This window comes from Ruditapes philippinarum, unplaced genomic scaffold, assembly GCF_026571515.1.
Source record: "Ruditapes philippinarum isolate M1 unplaced genomic scaffold, ASM2657151v2 ctg1776_1_1_1_1, whole genome shotgun sequence".
NCBI classification, from domain to species: domain Eukaryota; kingdom Metazoa; phylum Mollusca; class Bivalvia; order Venerida; family Veneridae; genus Ruditapes; species Ruditapes philippinarum.
In genome coordinates this window covers 44,910-66,188 of record NW_026861636.1, presented here as the reverse complement: position 1 = coordinate 66,188, position 21,279 = coordinate 44,910, and the positions used below count along the sequence as shown (strand labels likewise).

The window sequence follows — 21,279 nt, the reverse complement described above, 5'->3', positions numbered from 1 at the left end:
GTAGTTACATAAATGATACTTGAAATATGCTATTCAGAATCAGTGTATTCATATATCTTAATTATCACTTGAGCAGGGAGATTTGATTCTGCTGAAGTTAATTTGCACAAACATATATGATAAATGGTACTTGACGTCATTTACTGACAAATCTAGGCAAACGATCATTACAGCACATTTCTGACCAACTTGCTCTCCTGTACCCATTTTCACCATGGTTGTTCCCTGTGTGATTTGTTTAGGATCCCCCCCCCATTCATATTATCATACGCAAGTATGTCCTGCATTGGTTATTTTCTCTTATCAAGTTCAGTATGTGGTGGTTGGATATCGGAATTTGGAAAAATCAATAGCTCCATAAAATAGGATAAGTGCAGCATTAAAATGCGAGCGTTCTCTGAGTGCTTGTTAGGTTGTAATAGTATGGGCACTGGAACGAGTAACCGATGATGCTTCAGGCTGGCGTAGTGCTAATTCAGAGTTTTAAGATCAGGACCTCTCATCGATAACGTGTCGACGCAACACTCTGATATTTTGTTCCATAAGCCCGTTGAGCTGCTGTAGTGTTGCAGTGATTTCTTGGAACTCCTTTTTCTTTATACAACATTTTCACTTCGATTTCCTTTACTTTTAAAGGCAGTTTTATTTTCCAATTAGCGTTTTTCACGTGCCTGATTAATTCTTGTTATATTGAGTATGTGGGCTTGATTGATTTTTTTCAAAGATTTATTCATTAACTTTTCATATTGATTTGATTTGATGGGATATCGTTCCCATAAGTGCATTAATTTGTTGATGAGCCTCTATTTTTATGGAAATGATATTATAAAAGCTGTTTTAGATAGTAGTAAGAAATAATTGTAATCTTTACCATGCTAAATTTATTTAATAAACTTGCCCATCTTCAATATGGTCAAGACCATTACTTTGTTTTTAGAGACAATTTTAAAATCTGTACTGACAGAATAGTAAACAGTGCAGACCATGATCTGGCTTATTTTTGGTCTAAACTGGTCACATGAGTAATATTAGTTGCTGCCAGTAGGCTAAAGGTTAAACAATATAAATGCATAGAATTGCTCACCTTTAGTTAAATGAATCTTGGTATGATAGTATAGAAATAAAATGTTCACAGTTTGTGAAGTATAAATTAATGTTAAGGTGTTTTACAAAATTATAGACTGTATGATTGTTAAGAAATAATGTAAAGACATATGTGACATAATGTAATGACATATAAAAGGAAATTGTTTAATAAAGCAATTAATATAAAGCACTTAATATATGAGGCTTTAATAAAGTCCAGTAAAGTCCTGGTCTTCTAATTCCTGACTATTCTTCCAATGTATAACTTGGAGTACAGAAGTTGTTCTCTATAAAAATTGTAATGATTTCGACAGAAAATTATTTTTGCTTTAAAACAGTTCACAGGTACTATGCATTTGTCCTTAGTGCTTCATAAAAGGCTAAACTATCTTCTTATACAATGTTTATTCATTTTCCTTTATAGATTTTTTACCGGTATGGTATGATTTTATCTGTATTTCATATTTTCTGTAAGTGAATTTTTCACATATTTGAAGAGATTCGTTTGTGTTTGAGTGAGATAATTTCACATGTTCACCACTCAGACCAGAACTGTATGAATATTAATAATTCAGTGCACAGAATACATTGATGTAATTTCCAATTGAGTTTTGTCGACTATTTTTTTATGAATCAGGGTATATAATATATTATATTTCTGTAGATATTTCATAATGTTACATTTTCAATATTTATATGCAATACTATTCAAGCACTTAACCGAAAAACATGCAGCTAATTGATTATACAATAATTGAAAACAATCTGAACAATGCCATCTTTCGACAGTAAAAATCAGTTTATGTTTTAAGATGTTTGTACTAGACAAACATTTCAGTTTTCTTATATTCTGGTATTTAAAAGTTTCAAAAGTTTTACGAGTTGAAATATTGGTTATGTCGGAAACAGTTGAATCATTGAATTTTTCGTGAAATTTTGTTCAAATTTTGGAGGTAAATTCTTATCTCTGTTCAAGAAGAGAATCTGACAAGCTCTTGGCATTCTTCAGTTGATAGAGATATGATTCTTGGGATGTAATCTAAATTTAATACTTATGCTTAGCAAAGATAAAGAAAATATTCACCGTCTTTTCAAATTATAGGGGGGATGTTAAACAGTGTAAAAAACGTTTGTTTGAAACCTTGGGGAAGATTTCGAGATCTCAGGTTTATTGCATTTAAATGGTTATTACTTATAAATCCAAGATATTACAAACTTCAAGAAGGAATTTAAGAACAATTTGTAACTGGTAATGCTAGGTTTCAAATAGTAAAAGAGAGGTCCTTAGGAATGTTCCTATCATCTTTATATTAGTTTACTGTTATATTGTCGAGGGGCGTCTGTGGCCGAGTGGTTAAGGCCATTGACTTTAAATCTCTTACGTCTGTGGGTTCGAATCCCAACAGGGACTTTGGATTCTTTCTTATGTGAGGAATGTCTTGTCATTTATTGTGTTTCATAATACATTGCTCTCGATGGATTTCCCTTATTCCAGATTTTCATATAACCGAAGGCGAACAACCATTTGTATAAAATTATGTACATGGTATTATAAACTGTCAAACATTTGTATGACAAACTTAAAATAACTTCATGACTTGAACAAAACTTTAAATTCATTCAATACTATACAGCAATTATTATGCATAGATGATACATAAAATCATGATAGTCTATTGAAAATCTATGTTACAATTGTTCAGTATTATGTTATCCTCTGTGCACACTACATGTATGAAACCTTTATAATTATGATAACATTAAAACTAGGTTAAAGGTGTATGCTTTAGTTACATAATTATAGACATATATATACTCAGAATGAAAACTACATTTGTATATAGAGTAATTATTTAAACTTTACAAAATCTTAGAAGATGGCATTAATATAAACAGTTAATCCAATAAAATGGGGGTGGGGAAGGCTTTTTTTGAGTTATCTGTCCTTGAATTTGTGCATTTGTTGTTTAATTTTAGATCATTTCAAGGGCAGCTAACTCTAAAACAAACTTGTTCCTCATTGAAAATATTTGTACTGTTATTAATACAATGTTTGATAAATTCTATTTTAGAGTTGTCCTGTATTGCTTTCATGTCTGTATATACATGTACTACATTTAACTAGTTTATAGTATGTCATATGCCTTTAAAAGGATAATTTAGGAAGTTATTTTATTAAAAAATATTTTTTTAAAGAGATTCAAATCTATGTCATATAAGAGTTTGTTTTTACATCATGTATATACAATTGTTTATTTCATTGTCATTCTTGAAAACAATGAGGTCTTGACATTTTAGTGTTAGATAAATTATGTAATTTCATAAAATTGTTAATATTGTTATCATTATAATTATTTCAGGGCCTTTTCTAGCTATTTTGGGAAAAGGCTCCTGGCATAATATTATAATGGGAAAAATTATTCATATTTTTTAGGAAAATTAAGAAATTTAATGAAAGTTTTGTACATGACTTTTGAGATTTCTTAACATGTGCATAATAATATTACCTGTCACTACTTTTAAGAAACAAGTCAAAACAATGAGATTTTTTTCAAAAGTTGAAACAGTTTAATTTATTTTTAGCTGCTGTTTGTATTTTTTTGGATTAGGAAAAAAAGAGGCTAGTTTGGATTGGGAATGAGACGTTATTTCGGCCCCTTGTGATAGGGAGAAAATGCCTGAAATTATCTTCAATCATTATTGTAACTTTGTTATTATTATTATTATTATTATTATTATTATTATTATTATTATTATAGTAACAGTAGAACTTGTGTTGATTTTCCATTTGTTATTATTATCATTTCTACAGTTAAACCTGTGTCCTACTTTGTTTTTTTTATGTTTCCAAGTAAAATAAGAGTCTCTGTGTTTTCTCCCTATATTTTTTACATACAGACTTGTATAAACACAAAGTTTTAAAAATGCTAACCAAATGTTTTTACCAATTATTCAATAGAAGTCACCATGTGTTTGACAAAATTTTATTAGAAAATTAGGTCTGATACTTCAAAGTCCTGATGTCTCAAACATTTTAAGCAAGTCCCTTCAACTAACTTCTTCTTACAAAAGTTCTCCTGTATTATAACATGTATTAATAATCATCATATCATATAAAGTTAATATTCATTATGAATGTACTTTTCTTACAGATTTGACATATAAATACATTGTAACACAGCAGCCGATTGGTCGATTACAATTCCGTGCATTCTGTGATAAAACCCCACACCTCAAGAGAGCCATTAACTTTTTAGATGAAATTGTAAGTAGCGCTACTTATTTGAGTTTTTTTAGTTTTGTTTTTATATAACTGAATAAATTGAAGATAATGAAATTATGGAGTCATAATATTAGATACATGTAGAGCCAATTATCCATCATGGATGACTGATTTCATTGAAATGCATTTGCAGAAAGTGTTATGTGCAGAACAAGGCGATGTGCAGAACTCGTGCCATCTCTGTGCCGGCTCAAAGTCAAGTCTAGCCTTGAAGGCCAAATATCAGACATTTTTGTGTCCACTATTTAAATCTAAGGCAATGCACAAATCCTATGCTGCCACCTTGCAAGCTCAAGGTCAAGGTCACCCTTTAAGGTCAAAATTCACATATTGTGTCTGCACTATCAAATCTATACTTTTCAGATTTATGTCAAATGTTTTCTGTTAAAAATAATGATGAATTGTGTTGCACATGTTATAGAGATTTGGTGGGAGTATTTGTCTCTTCTGTGGCAGCTATAGTTGAGATTTGTATAATTTCTACAATGGTGACACTAAATCGAAGTTAATACTGTATTTTCTATGCTATTGTGTTAATGCAACATTGATATAAAATCTCGGGTAAATTTCATCAAATTCAAGTGACATTGTATTGACAGGTTGGACTTAATAAAATGCACAAAAATCTTGTATACCTTAATAAGTTATTAATTGTTTTGTCAATTACAGAGTGAGTATGAATTGTCACCGGATGAGAAAAGATTTTCCAAAGCTCAACTTATATACGAAAAGTATTTATTAGCCGAGGTTGGTAAACTTTATATTTCTGAATATTTTATTTGTTTTTCTATAATGTACACTGCAATTAAAACATTGGACACTGTATTAATTTATGATAAAACTTTAAAATTATTTTATGAAAGGACATTTTTCTTTAAACTAATAGTCAAGATAATCAGTTAAGGCAAATATGAACAGTATCTGATTATTTTCTGTGATTCTAGAATATAACCAAGCACAAGTTTTATTTCTTACTGGTTTTGGTTTATTTAAATATTTTAACTATACTGATTTTTATAGAGGTAAAAATCCTTCATAGATAGCACGTCTGGAAGACATTAAATATCTCATGAACTGTCAGGGATGTCTTAATAACCACAACATGCACTATTTAAAACTTTATTTATCATGAGCAATGAAAGAAATTCTTGAAACTAAATTACCAGATCATGTTCTGAACACCATTAAATGCTCTAAAATAAACATCTAGAGGAAATAGAGTAGATCTCTATCACCCAGGAGCATTGTAGTTTAAAAAAAAGCTTTCTGTAACCAAGAGGAAAAGCAGACTTTATACCAGTTTTAAAGCATTTGTTGTCTTTTACGATTATTTTTTTGTTTCTGCTGAATTTTGTGTTTTATTCTAAATGAGAAATCGTGATAATTATTTAAACAAATGAACAATTAAGCATTTTGATATACCATTAATTATTTGATTACTGAAATTTAATTACCCACATAAAATGCTTCAGAATAGATACAAAATTCCAGGTTGTTATATGAATTGTTGCACAAAGTCATAGTAAAAATTATGTTTTAAAGAATGATGCTTGTTTGTTTGGTAACATCCAAGCTTGTTTTCCCTGTCGATTTACGTTGAATTAGAAATACATGTATATTTCAAGAGATTGACTATTATAATTGAGATTTACCAATAATTTATAATGAAAAATGTTTAGGATAAAATATAAAAACTAAACCGACATAAAAAAAGATAAAATTGAATGTTACCATAATCATTCTGAATGATATTTATAGAAAATATATGTAGGTCACATGAGTTATTGATCATTTTTGCAGAGTAAAATATAAAATTGAAGGCAATTTTAACAAAATGTGATTTTCTTTTTACTTCTATCTGTACACTGACCATGTACTCTCGGAAGTGCATTTAAATTTTGTTACACAGACAGGCATTTAATGTTGCCACTGAACCAGGACAAGTTGATATGTCCACAAGTTTATTGCAACTTCTAAACATGTATAATTAGGGGATGGGGACTAAGGATGTGATGGCCAAATGATTAATAATATTAGGATGAATACGATGATACATTATCTTCAGTTAAATGTCTGTCAAAATAAGCTGCCGAAACTGTGCAACCAGTATAGAGCTACTAGGCTAGCCTGCATATTTGTTATACTGGTGGCTGGTCAACTTCAAACTTTCATCTTGAAGTCCCCAAAATTGGTAATTGAAGCTGATCAATTTTATGTTTAAGGAATTTAGCAAGTTTAGGATGCGTGGTGTAAAATGATAAGCTCAAGTCTGGGTATACTGATTCTAGTGCTTGAAATACAATTTGTAGAACTGGTACAATATTTTATCTTAATAAAAAATGTAAATTTATTTACTATCGAATCTCACAGCTTGAGCGTTTATAGATATGTGCTAATAATTCGGTCAATACACAAAAGTTACCACAGCTATTTCATCGCACCAGCACTAGGCTGTATTGCTAACTGCCATTGACTGTGATTTTCCTCAAATAGTTCAGTTAAAACCACAAAAGTAGTACAATAGATGTCTCAGCATGTGCGAATAGGTTCAAAATTACAAAAGATTGAAATATAAAAGAACTTCACAATTAGAAAATAAACCCTTACTTCCTGTTTTTCACAAATATTTTACCCACAGAGTCAATATAGATAATAAAGAGGAAAATACTGTTTTCTTTAGTGGTATCATAATAGTATATTATGATTTTATGTAAAATGGGTTTTATTATTGTGTGTGTGTGTCATTGTGAGGAACAATGATGTAATACATGTGTATGTAGAACTTAAAGTAAGTCAGCCAGTACATCGCACTCTATTTTTAGTAAAAATTGTTTGAATATTAAAATCTATTAACCTATAGCCCACTGTTTGGAACTGATTTAACCATTGATGGTCTTTTATGTCTGATAGCACTCTAGATTAGTGGCAACTTGATATTATTGTAAAATCTATTAATCTATAGGCTAGAATAGCCCACTGTTGACGACTGATTCTACCAGTGGTCAGCACTGTTGCTATTCATTCTTTAAGTCTGAATTAGTGGCAACTTTATACTAATTTATTTACAAATATAAATCGCTGTTGACAACTGATTTTACTCATGCTACTAGAGCTGTCATGATGATATGGTCTGCACTGTATGCTATTCAGTCAGTACATAGATTGCCCCAAAAATATTAAATGGTTTAGTCCAAAATGAAAGATGGACAAGTTTATTTTAGAGATACAGGGTGATAAAGGTTATAGTATTACTATTGGAGAGTTATGAATAGTTTAAGCAGTGGATGATCTCTGCAAGGTTTAAGGCTAGTTACAGTTCAGTATATACCTGGAAAGCTAACTGCTCAGACAAATGTAGTATCTATTTATCTTATCTTTCTTCTGGGCAGAAACTCTTCATATTCTGATAGCTGCTTTCCCCCCCACCCCCCTCCCCCACATATGTTAAATATTTACAAATATAAAACTTATTACCAGTACTCAGGTTTAGCAATTGTTGTATTACCTCGGGGTCTCATAAAATTCTTGTTTGCAACTTATAGTTATACATCTTCATTCATAGCATAGAAATTTGAGTCGTAAATGAGGAAATAAAAGTTCAGGTTAAGGTACAATTTTCAGTAACTGTCAAAAACATTTATTGAGTCAGCTGTATATTATTCGTATATTTTTCACATAAATGTTGGCATAATCTGAAGGTTAAACAGATTCAACTGGGCAAAGGTTATGTATTTTGTTTATATAACATAGACCTGTGATTTAGTTTCTGAAATAGAACTTAAAAAGAAATATAGACTTTAGACTATTCAGGACTTTTTTTCTTATTCAACATCTTACACCAATGATATATAAATAAATGTATGATCTCCACATACTACATGTATTTATTCTCCTATCATGTCATCTTGGCTGAACATCCGTTCCTTTCAATTTTATTCTTCAACCAACCATCTCACTTTTTGTTCCTGGGCATCAGGATTCAGTTGTTCTCACCCAAATTCACCCTCTTCCCCCCCCCCCCCCCGACCCACACACAAAAAAGTTAATTTCATCAGAAGATATAGTGCTTTCTGCAATTTCAGTAATATTGTGATTGAAAGAAATAAAAATAACAATAAAAGAAAAAATGATTATTAAAACTTTTTCTTCTTATATAAAACTTTTAAGAGAATTGCTTACAACTGTAAGCATATTTTTTTGTATTTTTATGGAAGTTCAAGATAGATACATGAATATCGGTAGATTAAGAAATATTGATGATTAATTAAAATAGTATTTTGCATGTAAGCAAAATTTTTGTAGAGCATAACCAAGAAATATTTAGCGCATATCATAATCTTATAGATAAGATATGAGAAGAATCAACTGGGTAGCAAGAAATTCCCCTAAAATTTATATACTATTGGTAATAAGATATTTATGACCATTCAATTTTATTGGTTATTATAATAGAATGCCTTTAATAACTCTTTTCTATAGCTACTTTATATCTTAGGGGAGAAAACATATTTTAAACCGTTTAAATAGTTTACTCTAGAGATGAATGCATGAAGGTATAGTATGCCAAAAATAATGACTTTATCTTTGTTATGAATCAAGTTGTGTTATAATGTAAGAAACAGTTCTGGAAAACATTTCTTTTTTCCATTTTTTTTCTCCATTTATCGTAATTGCTTAACATGAGATATGGAAAAATTTATTTGAAAGATGAAATTTAAACTATTATCCGCAAAAAAATTTCAAACATGACTGTGCTGATTATCTTGGCAATAAGTCTTCTTCTGTTTTTATGCTCGGAACAGTTAACTGTTCCAGTTCTTAGAAAAATTTCATTCATGAGAGTTGTAACCGAGTATTTGAGCATTTATCTGTAATTAAACACCTGTTGTGAAAAGCCAGATTTTTATTGCGGTTTGTGGTGTATGGCTTCAACCTTCCCAATTTTTGGCGACGCCGGTGAGCGGCGTCGTCTATTATGGAACGCTTTTTATTTTTGCCTATGGAAGGAGCTGTTATTATTAGCAGTTAATTTCATGTTGTGTAAATTAGTTTTATTTTGATTCGTAAAAATCAAGTAAACAAATGTGTTGTTATATTTGTATTTAATAACTTTATGTAAAAAGCATGTGCATTGTGATATTATTTTCACGAAATTGCGGGTTAAGTTTAACAGCTTGTCCCTTAGTTTTAATGACAATACTAAAACCCGGATTTCGAATATCGTTGTGGTCTAGATTGAGGCCGTATCATTTATACATTTTCAAAATTTTCCTACAAGAAGAAAGTTCACCTGCAATTGAGTATAAGGATAGGTAATGAAACTGTTGTAAACGATTATCCTATTGATTTTATCCTTATTACATTTATCTGTTGCGCAGAATGGTTGTTTTTACAGAGTGTACCAGTATCCGGATGTTGAAAGCTATCCGATTTTCTGCAATTACTGCTGACACATGGCCATCTATTTTTTTATGAATACTTTACCATTAATTTGCATGGCTTGATAAAATTGAACCTGCAACATTTCATAATTTTGCTGTTTATCGTGTTCTTTTGGGTTTCAGGTTTTCTTTATTTTAAGGGAAGTAACTTATGTTTACTAAATTATTTGTTCTTTTCTGTCTATCTTAGGTATTACTTATAATACTATTTTTGTTGTATATAATTCACCAGTTGTAAGGTCATCAAAAGCATGTTAATGTTAATGTTAGGATTTCATATTTATTTAATATAAACTGGGAATTATTAATGTTATGTGCATGTACATGTATATCTCTAGACAGTAGTATATTGATATGTTGAGACTTATAATTTTTCTGCATTTAAAGAGATACAGTTATGTCATTATTATTAAAGGGATGAGACTTTCATTTAAAGTTATAAATGATAAAACATGTATTGATTGAAAATGTCCTTAAACTTGGATCAAGCAATATAATTAATAAAGTCTCAAAAAATCATATTCTGAATAGTTATTCTATTTTTTTCTAACATGTGCATAGTTTGAAAAGGACAGCTTCTGTCTTATCTATTTGTAATGAAGAGACACCGGTCTCAACCTCCAGGTCTCTCTGAGTCAACGCGACAACAGACTGTAACATAGAGTAGATTGTTACTTGCCCTTGAATAAATTTGTGCACTAAATTTATAGTGGGTGATTTGTGCCACATGAAAACCAACATAGTACAAAAAGTAACTGGGCGCCAGATGAAAAACATGAAAATACAATCTACCACAAAGTGGTTTGTTTGTTGCATTTTCATGTTTTTGCCCGGTGCCCTTGATGCAAAATACAAAATCAGCCTTCATAAAATTTTCTTCTTATGTTGGTCACAGGTTAATGAGTTCTGGTCAAGCTCAAAGTTTTTCTCATCCTATGACTGCATATAAGCATGAGTTCAATTTCCTATGCTCTGTAACATAAGAAATTCACGAACACAAATCGATATAGTGGGGAAATATGTTGTGGTTTAGAACTGTTTCATTATTAAAGAGAAAATGTGTAGCAGGACGGATAGCTCAGTTGGTCTTCTGAAGTCATGGGTTTGAGTCATGGTCAGGCAGTTTTCAGTCAGGGTTTAGAAGTGGTTTTTCATTGACACATGTTTGATTCATTTAACAGATTGCATTATTTGAAATGGACAAAGGCAGTATTGCATGATACTTTTAGATCTACAAAGGGCATTTGATTACAGTTGAACACACTAATCCTGCACATGAAGAAGTTGTTTTTCTTCTTCTTCGTGAAACTTCAAGCATCTGCCATATATAATGACATTCTTACATGGTTTAAGTCTTATCTCTGATAGTAGCTGGTTGATGTGGCTAGTACTTATTCTACTACTGCTCTGAGTACCTATGCTGTCCCCCTGATGTTCATTTTAGGTCCTCTTTTATGTCTAATATATGTCAATTACATGTCTTCAACCCTAAGCAATAAGCTTTTATTATAATGCACAGGCACGAGTATCAGACCTTGGATAAAAAAATATGGCCAGATTGATAAAAAAACCTGTGTTCATCTTAAAAGTGTCAACAACCAAAATAAAATGTAAAAATAATGACCCCCTTTAAAAATATATTTCAAGTTGAAAGTATATTTTTAAAGGGGATCATTATTTACATTTTTTGTTTTGGTTTTTATAAACACAGTTTTTTTTTTATCAATCTGGTCATCTGGTCATATTTTTTTTTTCCAGGTCCGATACTCGTGCCAGTGATGACTCAGGAATCCTTGTGTCTCATAAATTAAATCTGAAGAAATTCTTTCTTATAACATGAGTCTTATAAGATTGCTTAATTGACTATAAATTGCCTTTGCATCTTGGCAAGACAGAGTCTATTCTTTTTTGGTTTAAGTTTCAACTTAACCTGGCCCTAGCCTCCAGGTCACATGTAATGGTACTGCTATAAAGTACACATCTTTTGTTAAGTATTTAGGTGCAAATCTGGATCAAATTCTTTTGGCGTCGCCCTTTGATGCTTTGCATCAATGCTTTTCTTGTATGTTTCTGTAATCATGAAGTATTAAGTGGTTCATGATTATTTCTCGTGCTGAAAAATAAAATTGTGCAAGTTGTTAGGGTAGTTATGGGGCAATAAAAAGCGGAGCCAGCCATTCACAAGTGTGAAATATAAAGTTGTATAGCCACAAAATAAGTATTTCATGGTGATAATAAAATTGTATATATCAGTCAGGATCATTGTATCATTATTATAATGTCTGAGGGCTTCAAAAGATGTTCCTCTCATCCCATATTGTAGTCACAGCATGTATTGATGGTGCATCATGTTTTGTAAGTTTAATGTGAAAGAAAATGTTATAAGGAGTGACAACTTTGGTTTAATATAATAAAAAATTATTATCGAAATGAACATTAAAAAAGATGTGAAGACTTAATTAAATGTTTAAATCCTGCATTTGATCTGAACTGTATATTGCTGTGTGACCACAGTGGTGCTGTTCCAGTGATTTTCCTACTTATATAACAGACTCCGAAAAAAGGCCTCTTCCCAATTGAAATTGTCTTTGAAATCATGCAGTTTTCCCAAAAATCTGAACTCAAACCAGCTTTTTTACTTCCCAAATAAGCAATTTATGCTATAGCTTTGTCCAAAATCAAAAGATTTGCCTCTTACCATTTAAGTATGAAAAACCACTGACCTAATAAATATCTTGAAGTAAAGTAAAGAAATGCTTCACATAAAATGGACTAGTAAGTCAAAATCAGATTTTGCCGGCCCTGATTTACATATATTGTTCAGGATAACAGTAACCCGATATGCCATTGAGCTACTTTTGTAATTGAAGACAAAAAAAAATTGTTTTTATATGTAATAAAATTGCTTCTGATTTCAGTTTATATTCTTTTAAAAAGTTCCTTTGTTGTATGTTGAAAAAAATATTATTAGTTCAATGGAAATGTTGACAAAATCTTCAGATATTAATGATTGACTTATATTGTGGTAAATATAGGAGAGAATTTTTTTTTTGCTTAAGTGGAGAGTAAGTTCTGAAGTTTTGTTAATTAGAAGATTTCTAGAAGTCTCGATGTCATGGAAAATGACCTTGTATCAGAGAAATCTAAGATCTGATGAATAATCAAGTGTCCAGTGTCCAGTAATTACATGGTTCATTTGAAAAATCATTAGCAAATATAATTATTGATATTTATCAGCTTTTATTTACTCGCTAAAAGTCTTGTTTTCTGGCAAAGCGTCTCAGTCATATTGATCAAAAATTTGTCATCAAATCGGACAGAAGCTTGTTTATCATTGTGATGAAATTAGGGCAGATCAAAATAACTGCAGAAGTTTTTATGATCCAGGAAATGATAAAAGGAATATGGGACTCTTTAAGTTATTTCTTTGAAAAAAGTTGTGCTTAAGTGTGAAACAGATATTTGTGACCTAGCAACAAATGCCCTATAGGACCTGTATAGTGAGACCACCTTGTACACTTAAGCAGTATGACCTACTATAAATCCCTTAGATATAAAGTTCCAAATTTTGTCGCACAATTCAAGTTGTTATTTTAAAAATGAAAATATCTGGTATCATATTTGTTATTAAATTTGAAATTTTTTAGTAAATAAATACCTACAATAATTATATAATTAAAATGAAACACTTTTTTCTTCCATTAGGATCTGAGAGATTAATAAAAAATGTTGAAAAGAAAAAAAGAAAGAAAAAAAAAAGTTGCCCCTCCTGGGGTTTGAACCCACGCCCTTCAGATTCAATACACTTTACAGTGATTCTAGCCTATTTGAATACCCTTCAAAGTGGAGATAGTGCATTAGGGGAGTACTACCTTAAGACTGTAATGCTATGACAAAGCAAGCAGCTCAAGCTGCAGTATGATAGAGTTTGGTCACACTGGAGGCTGGCCTGGCATCGAGGCAAGTTGCTATTGCTGCAAGCAGTAGAAGAGTGTCCGAAGAAGTTGTGAAAGAAGTTGTGCGGGAGAAGTTGAGACCGAGATGCGAGACAGGTTGGGAGACAGAATGCTGTGAGAGAATCAATAGGATCTAACATTGCATTAATTGCTTTGAGTATTGTGGTGTTATCAGAATAGGATCTTATTGCTTTGTCATGAACAATGATGAAAGTGTCATTTGATGATATTCAATATATTATATCCTTGAATTTAATATAGCAATATCAGATGAGAAGCTGAATTAATTCCCCAATCAAGAGTGTTATCTTCAAACACCCAACCTTTTTTGTCTGGCAAATGCTCATTGTTTTCTGATTAAAATCCATAAAGGTTTTAGACCTTAAAGCAGCTGTTTCACACATTTTCAGAGAACCAATAACTTTAAGTTAATTTCTCAATTTGAATGTTAATTTAATGTCATCAGTAGTTCTATACACTCATATCTGGTTTCAGTTGGAAAAAAAAAAAAAATATATAACTAGGTTACAATTTTGGTTATTTTCAACTTATTTCCAATTCATTTTTTTTGTGCATGCAAAGTCCTGTTTCTTTTGAAAAAAAGTGGTAGCCTAAATCTTATCTGGTGATCATTAATTAATTTTGAATTTGTTCACTTGCCGAATTTCTGAACTAGTCTTGTCCAGCCTCCATTTATAAGAACTGTCCAAAATCAATTTTTGGGATATTAAGATTACAATATAGAGGTAGTTAACCAACAGTGTAGAGCATGATCAAACAGCATGGAAATGCAGACTGCCCCGGCTCTATACTGGCACAGTGGTGGCAGTGGCTTATCACTTGATTCCAGCATTTTAAGGGCAAAGCTTGAAAAAAAAGCACCTTTCTAAATATTACTTACTTTATTCAGGTTTCTGAAATATTACTTACTTTATTTAGGTTACTGGAGTAGCCTGTATTAGTTTTAGTATTTTTACTAAACTGGAGGAGTGCTGCTAAAAATTTTTGGCTTTTTATATGATTTAATGTACATGTATTTTTGTTCTGTTTTCAGTCCCCAGATTATATAAGTCAGGTCAATGGAAATCAGACGGTAGCCATAAAGGAATCTTTGGCTGAAACTACTGCAGACAAGGACTTATTTACACTATGTGCAGAGTAAGTTTTATCATCTAAATGTGTCCCTCATAGTGGTTGAAATGCCATGCTTAACTAACAAGACATTGTATTCTTGCATATCAGACTGGTCTTTCCATTAGTTTTACCCATGCCAGAAATTTCATATTAGCAGGGCGTTGCCAGATGTGTCACGTGCTACACAATGGCATGCTTAGAATGACGTTATTTTGCCGTTATGATTTATACGATGTTGTTAGAAAATTAGTTATAATGACATAAAATTCCATGGAAAATTGTTTTATTAAGGTAAATTATTTAAAATATGATGTAATATGGTAGAATATGCAAGAAAAAATACCTGACATGTTTGCACTTCAGAATATCTGTCTCTTATGAACCTGTCTTCGGACGGACTTCCGATCGGAACCGCAACATATGATGGATATTGTTACTCTCACTAACTGTGTAGAAAAATCAGTATAAGTTACTTTAAATGGCTTAGTTAGAAAACTTTATTTTATATGCAACAGTTCATTAAGTAATCTTTCACATACGTGATTTTTACTCTTCTATTAACAACAATAAAATGGCATCAGGGCTAAATATATTGGAATGGCAGTGGTAAGAGCACATGGAGTTAGAACAAATTTAACATCCAGAGATGTCCAAGTTCTTAGGCCTTGAAGTGCTGAAAAGAATTCACTGTAAAGAATTTTATTTGAATTATTATGTATATTTTATTGTTCATAATATGAAATTTTCTTTTTACAGATATGTGATAGACTATTTACAGAAGGAACCTTTTCAAGAATTTTTAGCTAGTATTTATTTTAAACGATATATACAATGGAAATGGCTGGAAAGGTGAGATGTTAATTAGGTTACATTATACTCTAGAAACACGTAACTAATTTTCGGATCATTTGCTTTGATAATGATTGTGTTATTGAAATGAGAGTCTAACACCGGCTCCTGGTACAGACGGGTATAGCTAGCTTGAGGGTAACTGTTAACAGCGGTAGCAAGGCTGTGTAACACGGGTATTTCTAGTCTTGATGTTAACAATAAGGAATCATGTCTGACATACAAGAATGATTGTGTTGTTGATAATCTGAACGTTCTGGAAGTCTGATCGAGGTCAGCACTGTAAACTATTTGAGCCGCGTCACGACAATATCAACGTAATCATTTGCGACCAGCATGGATCCAGACCAGCCTGCGCATCTGCGCAGTCTGATCAGGATCCATGCTGTTCGCTATCAGTTTCTCTACTTGTAATAGTGTTTGCAAGCAAACAGCATGGATCCTGATCAGACTGCGCGGATGAGCAGGCTGGTCCGGATCCATGCCGGTTGCAAACGCACTATGTTGTTTTTGTCATGACACGGCTCATTTAATTTTAACAACTTTATGTCTAAATTACATTTTGAATTAACAATTAATATTCCTTATTAGTGGGAGACTGAGTCCATTCCGCAAATTAGCAGTAAATCAATTAAATTTGGAACTGAATTTTACACCACTGGGACTCGAGATTCTTTCACTTGAGGAAGGTATCCAGCTTGCTTACGAAATGTCTGTGGTTCAACTCGGGGTGCCTGTTCATGCCTGAAATAATACACAGTGGGTACCTAGGATCTTTCTGCAACAGTAAAGCTGGAAAGTCGCCATTTAACCTATTTTATATTGGTGCGATGTAAAATCAAATTAAAAAAAAAAATGTCTTGTTTGATGTAATACTTGGTATTTATGTTTACCCTTGCCCTTCTGAATCTTTATAATATAGACTTGCTAAACTTTAATTTTTTGGAACTGTCCGATTTAATCAAAACACTTGATTGAACAGGAAATAGCATTCAGCCTCATCAGATTGCACACATGTGCAGTATGGTTTGATACAAGGGATATTGGTATGGTCATTATCAACATGAAGAAAGTTTAAATAGCATTTAATTTGACAGTTTAAACAAGTAGATGACAAAATAACTAAAGTTATATTTTTTTAGCTCCACTATTTGAAGAATAGAGAGAGCTATTGTACTCAACCAGGCATCGGCATTGAGGTCACACTTTAATTAAGTTTTTGCATGCAATTTGGTATCTCCAAAACTACTGAAGAGAGTGTGAGAGTATAATAGGAGGCCACTGTTCAAGGCCCATAACTCTTAACATGAATTTTCTGACAGAATTATGGCCTTTTAAGAACTTCAGAAAAATTAACATTATCCAGGCTCTTGTTTACTATCAAGCACTGAGAATAGTTGAGCACGCTGTCCATTCCGATTGCTCTCGTTAATCAGATCTGTAGCAATCATCCATGGCTTATTTACATAGTCTATATAATTATAATATGTAAAACAAAGAATTATTTTACGGAACGTCGGTGGTTCTACTCAGGTGCCCGTTCGTGCCTGAAATAATGCACAGAAGGCACCTGAGGTCTTCCTCCACTGTAAAGCTGGAACGTCGCGATATGACCTATACTGTGTGGATGTGACGTAAAACCCAAAACAAACAAACAAACAAAGAATTATTCTTTTTTTCATAGCCAACCTGTTACAAAGAACACATTTAGAATGTATCGGGTATTGGGGAAAGGAGGATTTGGTGAAGTATGTGCGTGTCAGGTACGGGCCACTGGTAAAATGTACGCATGTAAAAAATTGGAAAAGAAGAGGATCAAGAAACGAAATGGTGAAGCCATGGCATTAAATGAAAAACAGATTCTTCAAAAGATCAATTCTAGATTTGTAGTAAGTTGGTGTTTTTTATACTTTTTGGTCTTGATTTTATTAGATTTTGTAAACAATTCTTGAGGGTTGCTCTCGTTTTTTATGGATTTTGTATAATTTACATAATTCTCTCGTGTTTTTTTAATACAATAAGTGGTAATTAATTAGATCTAGATGATAAATCTGTATAGCCGGAGAGATGAAATGTTTTGAATGTTTGAATGTTAAAATTATCGAGACATATACTATTTTATGTACTCTTTGAAGTTGTGATTAAATTCTTACCAATTAAGGTAGACAGGTTTATTTCTGGTCATGGTCTTTTACTTTGGTCATTTAAAACACAGTATGTGCTAGTCAGTGTTGTCTACAAATAGAAACAGATATGTACCTGGTGTTAAAATAGAAGTAGAGAAACTACATGATTTGTTCATCTTGTGAGGTCAAATACATACTTGTTTTGTTGTTGATGTCTTCTTTATAGTTTTAATGAAACTGGGATAAGTGGTCTCTGAGAACAAGTCATGAAAGTGTAACAATGTTTCCTTGAGCTATTTAAAGTTGCAATAAATCTTGAAAATTTAAAACAAATAATGCTTGTGAAATGATCGCTAAATCCTAAAATTTTGAACAAATTTAAAGTGTGTAATGTTCACTAAATTCTAGAATTTTTTGTATACTGTTACTAAATCCTAGAATTTTGGACAAAATTAACAAATGAATCATGTAAAAATTCATCAATATTTTTTCAGGTTAGTTTAGCCTATGCATTTGAAAGCAAGGATGCTCTGTGTTTAGTGTTGACTATAATGAATGGTGGAGATCTCAAATTTCATATTCATAATATGGGCAATCCAGGGTTCGAAGAGGAAAGAGCCATTTTTTATGCAGCGGAAATTTTGTTGGGACTTGAAAACTTGCATAGTGAAAGAATTGTATATAGGTATGTTTGACAACAATTTTAAGACTGGCGATATATATAATGAGTTATAAAAAGGATAATAGCCATAAAGTTTTTAACTGTGTGCTGACATTAAGTGTTGGAAGATAGATTTAGGATGGTTTACAAGGTCGAAGCTTCTGCATATCATGTTTTGGCATGAATCTAAAACAATATATTTATATCTAATAACCCTAGTGCAGTAACAGCCAAGCCCTTCTTAATTTAATAGGAGTTAACCAGTTATTGCACTAAGGTGACAATTTAATATGGAATTGTAAATGAAAAAGATACAGTACATTATAATGCAATGCAGTATATTTGCTCCCAACATTATACAATATTTCTAGCATTATAAATTGACCGGTAACGTAATCAACAGCAGCTGTGCAAAAACAAAATGTTATCAAATTTGAGTTAGTTTATATACCTATATAATGGAACAAAAATACAAAATGAGAGTCAATACATGTAATCTACAGCAGGTCTAATGCTTTAACTAGCATAGCTGTTTTGTTAAGACCGGAATTGCTCGTGTTTTTGTTTTGTTGTTTTGTCAGTTATTTTCATAAAATAATGGGTGGGTATTATTGGACTTGTGTCATTATATTGCATTTATGTATGACAACTTAATTTCCTTATACTGCTGTATTTAAAGAAATTTTAATTTAGGTCATGACTTGGCTTAAAAGTCTTTGAAAAGGAAGGTCCTGCAAAACTCTTTGAAAACTTGTTGAATTTTTTGTTTGTTGTTGCAAGTTCTGTATGAACCATTTTCATGTAAATTATTTGGTAGGGTTTATAGCTATTATCAATAGCTACAAAGTCTTATTTCTTTTACATAACTCATAGACTTAAATTTCCTTTAAAGCCCTACCATGTTATTTTCTTTTATATTCTGATTTATTTTGCAGAGACTTGAAACCTGAAAATATTCTCTTAGATGATAATGGTGAGTATGATGAAGCTATTTATTACTGTAATATTACAATTATGCTAATTTAAATAATAATTTACCTCCTGATTTTTAGCTTGACTATTTGAAAAAATAAGAACAGTTATTGTCCTCACCCTGGCTTTGGTTAGGTTTTGCATGGCATCTACAGAACTACTGAAAAGAATGGGCTGAAACTTTACACATTAGTTTGAGGTCACTGCACAAGGCCCAGAACTATAACATGAATTTTGATGAAATTATTACCCTTTTTGAAGTAAGAAAAATTTTTCATTATCAAGGTTCTTGTTTTACTATCAAGCTCGGAGAATGGACAGCTCTTCTTTAAAAAAAATTGAAATACTTCAAATTTTGAAACTGCCCTTTTTGTAATGGGCATTTAACTGGCCAATTTAGACTCAAAAATACTATTTTCTTTATTTTCCAATAGCTTTTTGTTTTTGCTATCTTTTTACAGTTTTCAAAAAAATTACTCATTGATTGACTCATTGATTGACTCATTGATCGACTCATTGATTGACCATATAGCTAAGGCCATCTTCTGCTTCTTTTGCAATGTGACTGTGTCCCGTTTTCAGAGTCATATAGCAAATTGATGTTTAGTTTGTATCACTAATGTCTGAACACTGTACTGGGAGAAACCTTTATGTATACACTATACCTGTTTTCATTATTAAACAGTTCGACTACAATCGTTTTTCATATCTCATATTTTCAATGTATTATTTATCAGCAGTTAGTTACCATATTTCTGTGCCTTTTAATTGAGGTAATTAATGATTTATTAAAATAATCCATTACACATACATTGTTCTGAACTGTTTGTTTCATGAAATGTTAATTTGTACATTGTAAAGTTACCAGTTTCCCAGGGAGTTACAAATTAACTCAATATTTTTGGAATTACGTCCCTTTTTAACTTTTTTTTTTTTTTAACAGAGGAGTGCTAACATCGCATGCAGTGCTCTTATTGTATTTTGCTATTGAAATCTTTTAAATTAATAATGGACTGTCCCAAATTCAAAGCAGGTTCATCCATTGGCTTCAGTTTGCAGACCTTTTATCTCCTACATGCGAGGATGTGATCCTCATAGAATTGTCTCCCCTTATTGATTTACTTATACAATTGTTTAGACTTCATTTTCATCTAGAGTTATTGCTCTTTGATAGATATTTATCATTAAGTTGTAAGAAACAACAGAAGGCAATGGCCCTTGCTCATGTTTAAGTTTTTTAAAATATATTCATTTTGTACAGATATTTTTTATTTACTTTGAAAGTAGTTTTTGTCAGACATTCCTTTATTATATTTCACTTCGAAGTCTATTATATAGCATCAATGTTCTAAATTTATATTAGCATCTCTACAGCATTGAAGTTTTTGCCTTTGACCTTATATGCAACGTAAACTGTGCACATTTATCAGCCGAAAAAAATAATAATGACAATCTGACTAATTGGGCTGCTTTAAATGTTAACAAGCTACTGAGAATTTGGCCTTTTATGTAATTCTCTATGGTAACTTTGATATTTTCTGTAAATTGAAACCTTTTATGATTATGATGCCATGTTTTAATTGCATTCTGGCATGCAACAAGTCGGAAAATTGCATAAATTCATGCAATTAGCTAATATCAGATGAAACACCCTTCCCTATATAGGAGATTGGTGACACACATGTGATATATATGGCAACTATGCGGTTACAGTGGTGTTAAAAATTACTGTATTTTCTCTTTGAAAAAATAGTCCTTAATTTAAAAAAAA

General features: G+C 31.5%; 1 protein-coding gene across 4 annotated transcripts in view; it reads left to right on the top strand.

The window, feature by feature from the left end:
* The window catches only part of LOC132716367 (G protein-coupled receptor kinase 5-like), a 62,570-nt gene that overhangs the window by 26,508 nt on the left and 14,783 nt on the right, over positions 1–21,279 (top strand). For 3 of the 4 annotated variants that reach the window (XM_060699630.1, XM_060699629.1, XM_060699628.1), the window contains exons 3-9: positions 4,239–4,351; positions 5,039–5,116; positions 14,821–14,924; positions 15,657–15,749; positions 17,434–17,638; positions 18,370–18,560; positions 19,472–19,509. In XM_060699630.1, coding sequence (XP_060555613.1) covers positions 4,239–4,351; positions 5,039–5,116; positions 14,821–14,924; positions 15,657–15,749; positions 17,434–17,638; positions 18,370–18,560; positions 19,472–19,509 — 822 coding nt within the window. Of the gene's footprint in view, positions 1–4,238; positions 4,352–5,038; positions 5,117–14,820; positions 14,925–15,656; positions 15,750–17,433; positions 17,639–18,369; positions 18,561–19,471; positions 19,510–21,279 lie in introns of those variants that run through there. The other variant, XR_009623796.1, reaches the window with a different exon arrangement.